The sequence below is a fragment of the Chrysochloris asiatica genome, unplaced genomic scaffold, assembly GCF_000296735.1.
Source record: "Chrysochloris asiatica unplaced genomic scaffold, ChrAsi1.0 scaffold00006, whole genome shotgun sequence".
Classification (NCBI taxonomy): domain Eukaryota; kingdom Metazoa; phylum Chordata; class Mammalia; order Afrosoricida; family Chrysochloridae; genus Chrysochloris; species Chrysochloris asiatica.
The window spans coordinates 13616943-13625228 of record NW_006408524.1 but is presented as its reverse complement, the minus strand read 5'-3'; the positions used below and the strand labels follow the sequence as shown (position 1 = coordinate 13625228).

At 40.5% G+C, this 8286-nt stretch overlaps 1 protein-coding gene across 1 annotated transcript in view; it reads right to left on the bottom strand.

Moving 5' to 3' along the window:
• Nucleotides 1–5347: 5347 nt before the first annotated feature.
• AOAH (acyloxyacyl hydrolase (neutrophil)) overlaps nucleotides 5348–8286 on the bottom strand; it is a 308932-nt gene continuing 305993 nt past the window's right edge. Inside the window, exon 23 of the mRNA XM_006832268.1 lies at nucleotides 5348–5476. Within this exon, the coding sequence (XP_006832331.1) occupies nucleotides 5348–5476 (129 nt within the window). The remainder of the gene's footprint in view (nucleotides 5477–8286) is intronic.

Below are 8286 nucleotides of genomic sequence, written 5' to 3'. Positions count from 1 at the left end.
TGGTGGGGTGACCCAAACCTTTATTCCTGAAGCTTCTGGACCATTAGTTGTCGTATTGGAATTGGGTTGCTATAGTTTACTCTTGACTTTAATTATAAGGCACGGTAGTACAAAGAGACATCTGAAGGAATCTCTTGGATTTCACATATATTCATTTTCCTGAGTCATAATTTGCATTTCACCTTTTCGGGCTCGATGAAGCTAAATGTTGTCATAGGTCTAGAAGCTATAATTGGTGAAAGTATTTCCTGGAAACATTCAGTAGTCACAGTTGGGTTAGTTCATTTAGGGGGGAGAGAGGGGGTAATAGTTTTACTGATAATGGATCAGCAAACAAAGATGGACTCATCTCTTCAGATGGAAAGTGTAGTGCTGATAGCAAGAATGATTCAACAAAATTTATGGTTCAGTGTCACCAATTTCTTGATCATCTGCCCATTTGTCCCCATTCCAAGTTTCAGGATCCCATTTCTTCCCAATAAATGCCCTCACTTTAACAGCAGACCCCATTCAAGATTGGAAATTCCATTGGCATTGTAATTCAGCCACTCTTACCATAAGACTCTGGGTTTGTTTTTTGACATATCAACTTTGTTACTACAAGAAGTAAGGTTCTTTTTCAGGGCATAAGTGGAAACTTTGAAATCTTTTATGCATTGCCTGAGCTGATAGTTTTCTATTACCACTTGGTCTATTTTCAGTAGGCCCAACCAACCAACTTCCCTACACTTCTCATCCTGACAGAATTGCAGAAAACTAACAAACACAAGATCACCAGAGTCCTACTTGTTACCAATACTTGATTTACAGGTGGCAATACTTTGTGTTTTAACATTCCCACCTCATGCCATGGACGAGTAGCATCCTCTCTACTAATAGAAACAAGGTTAACAGGGCCATTAAAACTCATCAGACTCGAGAAACAATTTAGACAACTCATCCTTATGATTTTGTTTCTCTAAAACAACCCCAATCTTGATACCAAATATTTTAGTTTGGGCTCTCTAGAGAAGCAAACCCAGTAAAAATTATATAGGTATATATAAAGAGAGGTTGGATGATGAGCCAGATGCAGAATCCAGACCCGATAGAAAGTGTCCAAAATATTGGAAGCAGGTCACATGCCAGAGGAAGCTTCCTTTCACTTGATTGACTGCTCACAGAAGATGGCTCTTCATGGGGAATTACTACATCTTAACTGTCAACCCACCAAAAACCCTGGTCCAGTCAAGTTGACATAGTACCTAAACGACTACAGTAGAATTTATAGGTGCAGCATGTGTGATGGCCAGTGCACACCTGAGCATAATCATGATGAGAGCACCTGTTGATTGATCACACATCCTGTTTCACAAACATTATCTTGGTGGTTCAGTGGTAAAACACTTGATTATAAACTGAAAGTTGGAAGTTTCAACCCACCAGCTGCTATGTGGGAATTTGCTTCCTGAAAGTTTGTTGTTGTTATGTGCTATGGAGTCGATTCCGACACATAACGACCCTTGTACAGGGTTTCTGAGGTTGTAAATCTTTACAGGAGCAGAAAGCCTCATCTTTCTCCCATGGAACAGCTGGTAGTTTCCAACTGCTAACCGTGCGGTTCACAGCCTGATTCATAACCACTATGCTACCAGAGACCTCCTAAACGTTTACAGCCTTGGAAACCCTACGTAGCACTTCTACTCCATCCTATTGGAGGGTTTCTATGAATTGGAATCAACTCAACAGGGTCTAAATAAAGGTAGGATAAGCAAGCAGCTAAGATCATAGACCCTGGAGCTGGTTGGCCTTATTTCAAACCCTTGATTCACTGTGATTAACTGTGCAATCTTGGGAATGTTACTTAATTGTCTCCAGCTCAATTCCCTTACTCATAAAAGTAGTTAATCATGGCTGACTTGCCTTATGTGGTTGGTGTGAGATAGTGGTCTACTGACAGGAATGAGCAGATAGGGGTCTATGTAATTAATTATAAATAAAGCAGCCAGCCTGGAGCTCAATGCCCAAAGAACTTCTTAGCAAACCTCATCATTTGCTCTTTATTTCTTTTCTGCATTTAAATCTATCTAGTTTCAGGAGTATAATCCTCCTTAATGACAGATTCAAAATGATGGGGCTATTGCTTTCTGATACTGTGGTTTTAAGAAGTGACCCAGAAAACAGGCTTTAAGAGAGCCTCCCTCCAACTTCATTACTGTAAGCAAAGGGCCAGATTAAAAGAGCCCTGGCTTGTATGAATATTTACACTGGAACCACTGCCAAATCAGATTAGAGGAGTTCATCCCACAGGGTAAACACAAATTCTGTACTCAGATTTAATGAGAAACTGACATGTTAATAGCATATTGATGCTTTCATTCATCAGGATACCCAGATAGTACAGTGGATGAGCTTCATGCATCTAGGGCCCAGGGAAGATCCTGCCTTTGTCACATTTAGTTCTATTAGGAAAGCTACTGTCACGATGAGGAAGATTTCAAAGACATTGCAAACACCTGGTACAAAAGATGAGAAATTGGGGATGCTAGTCTTAATGTACTTGGGAAAATCTACTCTGCACATTGTCAATGAGTGTGTTAGAATCTAATTCTGCTAGACAGCATCTCCCAGGGTGGTTCCACATAACGAGGCAGCCACAGGACATTAATAGGTATCACATGAGGAAAAGGCTCTGGTTCAAAAAGTTTTGGAAGATGATAAACAGAACAGCCTTCTTGTTTGCAGGGCTTCTATTTTGTGACTTCCAAGAAAGCAGGTACATTATGCTGTGCTTCCAAACTTACTGGCGTCCCTCAGTAGTACTAAAGATGAATGGGCTTGGATGTTAAATAAAAGGTTAGCAGTTCAAGTAAATTTAGAGGTGCCTTGGAAAAAAGGCCAAACATCTATTTCCAAATATCAACCACTGAAAACTGCCTGGAGCACAATTCTCTTCGGGCACACAGAGTCATTGTGAGCTGTAACCAATTCGATGGCAAGGGACTCCAAACTTACTAGACTTCAGAGTTTTCTCTCCTCCAAACACTGAGCTCCAGAGAGCTTACGCCATGGGCCTCCCTGCCCTTGGCAGTCTGGGAATCCTGGACTTCTTCTCAGAATGTCATATTTAAATGGAAAAAAGGAGAAAATAGCATGCATAGGATCACAAAAGAAACCAATAGTATTAAAATAAACTATTAAAAGATTATTTAAAAATGGACAAACATTAATGTATGAATTATTTTGTGTATGCACTAAGTAACAAGATCTGGTGGTAGGTTTAGTAACTACAGTTATTTCAAAGTAATATGATCATAATATTTAAATATTTAAAGGTATCTGTGACAACTATAACATGATATAAAAATACTTGTGACAAAGACAACTAATCCAGCTATGTTTTATTGCCTACATTCATAATTGAAGAAAATGCTATATTTTGTAAGAGGGTGTTGTTGTTGTTGTTAGGTGCCATTGAGTTGGTACCGACTCATAGCGACCTTATGCACAGCAGAACGAAACACTGCCCGATCCTGGGCCAACCTCACTACTGTTGCTACACTTGAGTCCATTGATGCTGCCACTTGGCCAATTCATCTTGTTGGGGGGTCTTCCTCTTTTTCTCTGACCCTCCACCTTGTCAAACATGAAATCCTTCTCCAGCGACTGGTCTCTCCTGAATTTCTTCCCCATTTAAGTTCACGAGTACTCTTAATTCTGGAGGTCACATGGGCTCTTGTGGGATTAAACCAGTGAGTTGGGAGGGTGGGGAAGCCACTGAAAATTATTGGGGTACTTAGATCCTGCTATGTTGAGTATCAATATAAGTCTCATTTGAAGATTTTTAGCTGATCTGCTTGGTTTGGGTCTGAGGTTTTTTTTTTCACCAGGACTTGAACCCAGATGAAAAATGCCAAGAGCAGAAGATAAAAGAACTTTACCATTATTCCAGTAGAAATTGATGAGTCCCATTTCAATAATGAAAGGAAAGGACAGGTGTTTCTTTTGACAACAGAGAAAACAATTATAACAGAATGTTGGGGTACTTACATGATGATCTTATAAACTTCTGTGACCCAACCTACAGGGATGCCAAGACTAGGCCAAGGGTGCTCCAGAAAAAGTCTCTGTTAATTGATTTTCTTGTTTACCATTCCACCACAAGGAATGTGGCGTTGTGAGTTAATGCTCTGCACTGCGAAGTCAGTTTGAACCACAAGGTTGGTGGTTGGTTCAAGCTCACCAGCCACTCTTCAGAAACCCTACACAGAGTTGCTATGGGTCAGAAGTGACTTGACGGCACACAAACAACAATTGGAATGTGTCAAAGAAGAGGTTGTATTTTTATTTTTAAATAGAAAGCTGTACTCTGGAGAGCAACATTAGGTTCCCATTGGCCCGCCTGTTCATCCATCCATCCAACCATTCTACTCTTTCTATAGAGTAACTGCAGTGGACCAGGCATTGTCAAAGGATGTATAGATACAGTCGCGAACGTGACTGATCAACTTCCCATCTCTCAGAGTTTGGTTCAGGTTCTAGTGATTCTCACCAGGAAGTCGCTGTAGCAATGGGACGCTCAGAGACACAAGAAATTTGATACAAGTCTTCCCATTGACAACAATCTTACACATAGAGATGACTTTACCAATAATGTATTATGTAGCTGAAAGAAACTCTTGAAAGACAAAGCCATCAGTAATAAGCAACGTATGTTTTTATTTTTCCTATAGAGAATAATATTACAAAACCACTGTTATGAGAAGAAGCGATCAGATTAGCAGTCAAAGGCTGTTAAGAAAAAAAAATGTCATTTTTGTGAATTTTATCAACTTTTAAAAATTTGTAATTTGTTGTGATTTCTCATTCTAAATATATATTCATATCTGTACTTTGTTTTGCATTGTTTCTTAAAAAAAAGAGGTCCTTAGCAGATTTGGACTGTACCCACTTGTGAGAGTCCTTGGTAACCTGCTACAGCTTTCCTAGCTTGTGGGCCATCTTTCAGAAATCAGTAACTGAGGGAGGGTCAGTTCCCTAGCACATCAAAACCCTGGGTCAGTTGCTAAACATTGGGAATTTTTTTTTCTTTTTCATAAATCTCTTTTAGAAGAATTAGCTACTAGAGGGCGTTGATAGCCTCTTATTTGGAATGGAACCAAATATATCTTACTAAAAGTTATTTGAGAGACATTAGGAAATTGATCTTGGAAGCACCTAAAATCACACTGTCATTCACATATGCTCTCAAGTTAGAATAAAGCATTTTGCAAAGATACAGAGAGGCTTCTATGGACTTGTGCCAGAGCAGTCCCTATAGCCATTTGCTGAATGAGCGGATGAACTCCCCAGGGTGTTCCTGAGAGATTCAGTGCCCCCCTTGATCTCCAAACACGTCTTCAATCTGAGGGTTGAATGGATTTTCCTTTCCCAGGACTTCAGGCAACTGGAGCTGCAGCTTCTTCCATAACTGATCTGCAAGCAGCAGCGAAGCCACCTGCAGGAGAGGATGCAAATGAGGGAGGAAATGGAGACTATGAAAAGGTAAGGAGTCTACCATCAGGGTCTACTACATACTTTCTGTGGCAGACAGGCTCTAGGGTGGCTTCTGCGGTGGCCACTTTCATGCCTTTGTACCACCACCTTCCCTTGATGGGGATGGAACCCGTCACTTGCTTCTAACCAATTGGTTCATTGGTGGGTTGTGTGCTGTGGAGTCGATTCTGACTTACAATGACCCTGCATAGGGTTTCCGAGGCTGTAAATCTTTACGGGAACAGAAAGCCTCATCTTTCTCCCATGGAACAGTTGGTAGTTTCCAACTGCCGACCTTGTGGTTTTCAGAATATGGAAAAGGTAGGGGATGTTACTTCCAGGATTATATTACATCAGACAAGACTTTGTCTTACTATCAGACTTGTTCTAGAGACTTTCCTTGATGGGTTGATGAAATGAGAAGTCTACATGGCAAAGAGTTCATGATAGTCTTTTGGAAGCTTGGAGTGCTCTCCAGGTGACATCCAGGAAAAAAACCAACATTCTCAATTCTATAACCACAAGAAATAGATTCTGCCAATAGCTGAATGAATTTGGACAAGATTCTTTCACAATTGAGCCTCCAGATGATAATAGAGCCCAGCCAATATCCACTGTGTCGTGAGACCCTGAAAAAAGGACCCAATTAAGTTGCGTCCAGAGCACCCACAGAAACAGTGAGGTAATATATGTGTTTCTTTACTAAATTTACTGCTAAATTCTGGTATCTTATTACACATTAAGAGATAACATATACTTTCTCAGAAATCCATTTGTTCATTAATCTGTGGACAGCAAACAAATACTATAGGTCTAAGGTTTGGGTTTTGAATGAACAGGATGATTCTCAGATGGACAGGAGCTCCCAGTTTCTAGTGAGGAAACCAGTTTTGCAAAATGGCACCACTCATGTTGAGAGTTAATGCGCTGCACTCCTCCTTGGAAACCGTATACTATACAGGGTCACTGTGGATTGGAACTGACTCAATAGCGCTTAACAACTACAACAACGAACCCATGGGGAGGAGTGTTGTAGGGATGCATACAGCTGGAAGAGGAAGAGGGGTTATTTTGGATTGAACCCACAATAGCTATGGACATGATATAATGTAGTGGCCTTACATCTAATGTAATATAATCACTTTCCACAATGTGGTCCAATGTAATGTAATTAATCAGCCAGTTGAGGTTGTATCAGTTGAGGGTGGATCCTCAACCTAATCACTTTTGAGTTATGTGAAGAGCTGCATAGAAACAGGAATGGCCACCTAGACCCCTAGAAGGGAAGAGATGCCATGTGAAAATCACTACAAACCTAGGAATACCTGGGGCTACCAACAGAGAAAGAATTGATAAGGCTAAGGTCCTGATTTGGACTTTTAGTCTCCAGAACTTTGAAAAATAAATTTCTATCCTTTAAAGCCACTACGTGTGGTATTTTTGCTACTGCAGGACCAGGGTGGGGTGTTGGAACTCTTGAGGGCTACACTGAGTGTTCTTTTCCTTTCCTTCTTTTTAAGAGGAAAACATGCAATTTAATTTTTGGCTTGCATCACTTTCCTAAATATTCCTTACATTTTTGTGTTCTACAATATATACCAAGGAGCTCTGGTAGCGTAGTGGTTATGAATAGGACTGCCAACCTCAGGGTCAGCAGTTCAAAACTACCAGCTCTTCTGCAGGAGAAAAATGAGGCTTTCTGCTCCCATAAAGATTTACAGACTTGGAAACCCTGTATCGGATCACTACAAGTCAGAACTGACTCCACGGCACACAACAACAACAACAACTGTGTATACCAGACAATCATCAGCTAGTAGAGTCTTTCTCTATGTGGTGAATGTTATTATAAAATGACATTACGTTACACTACCAAATCCTTGGCATTAATAGACACTTTGTTGCTCCTTCACTATTTACAAATATCATTGATGTCAAAACAATATGCACCATGTACATGCTCTGATTATCATTATTAAGGCTTAACTACAAGTCCAGGATCTACCTCCCAACAGCTGGGGAATCTCTTTCCCTTAAATGTGCTCTCTCCCCACTGCTACCCACAAACTCCAGGACTAGGGTTTCTTCTGAACTTGGATCCTCATGAGCTAGAGGCAACAGAAACTCTAGGTTATGAGACAGTGACATCATGTTCTTCAAACTTGGAAAAAAAGGGATGAAAAAAGACACCTAGAAGAACGTGATGTTAGTCTCTAGTCATCAGGAAGCAAGGAGGGTGCCATAAAAGTAGATCCTGGAAATCTGAGATCTGGAATTAAAGGGACCGAGGCAGAAGCAAGCTTGGGGATAAGAGCCAAGAGGAGAGAATCATGATTGAGTTGAATTTTCACTATGAGTTAGAACTGACTTGGTAGCACTTAACAACAGCAACATGGGTTTCTCTTATTATCAGTCTCCTGTTGTAATACCCATAATGCAGTGCACAGGCCAAGGCACAGAGATCCTTTAATCTCATTACTTGCTCTTATTCTTGAGCACAAATATTCAAGCAAGTTCTATTCACTGTTGAAAAAATTTAGAAGACAGTTAAATGAAAAGAAGAAATAAAGAATCAACCTCACTATTGTTGCCACGCTTGAATCCATCGATGCTGCCACTTGGCCAATCCATCTCATTGGGTGTCTTCCTCTTTTTCTCTGACCTTACCAAACATGATATCCTTCTCTAGCGACTGGTCCCTCCTGACAATATGTCCAAAGTATGAGAGACGAAATTTGGCTATCTTGGCCTCTAAGGAGCACTCTGGCTGCA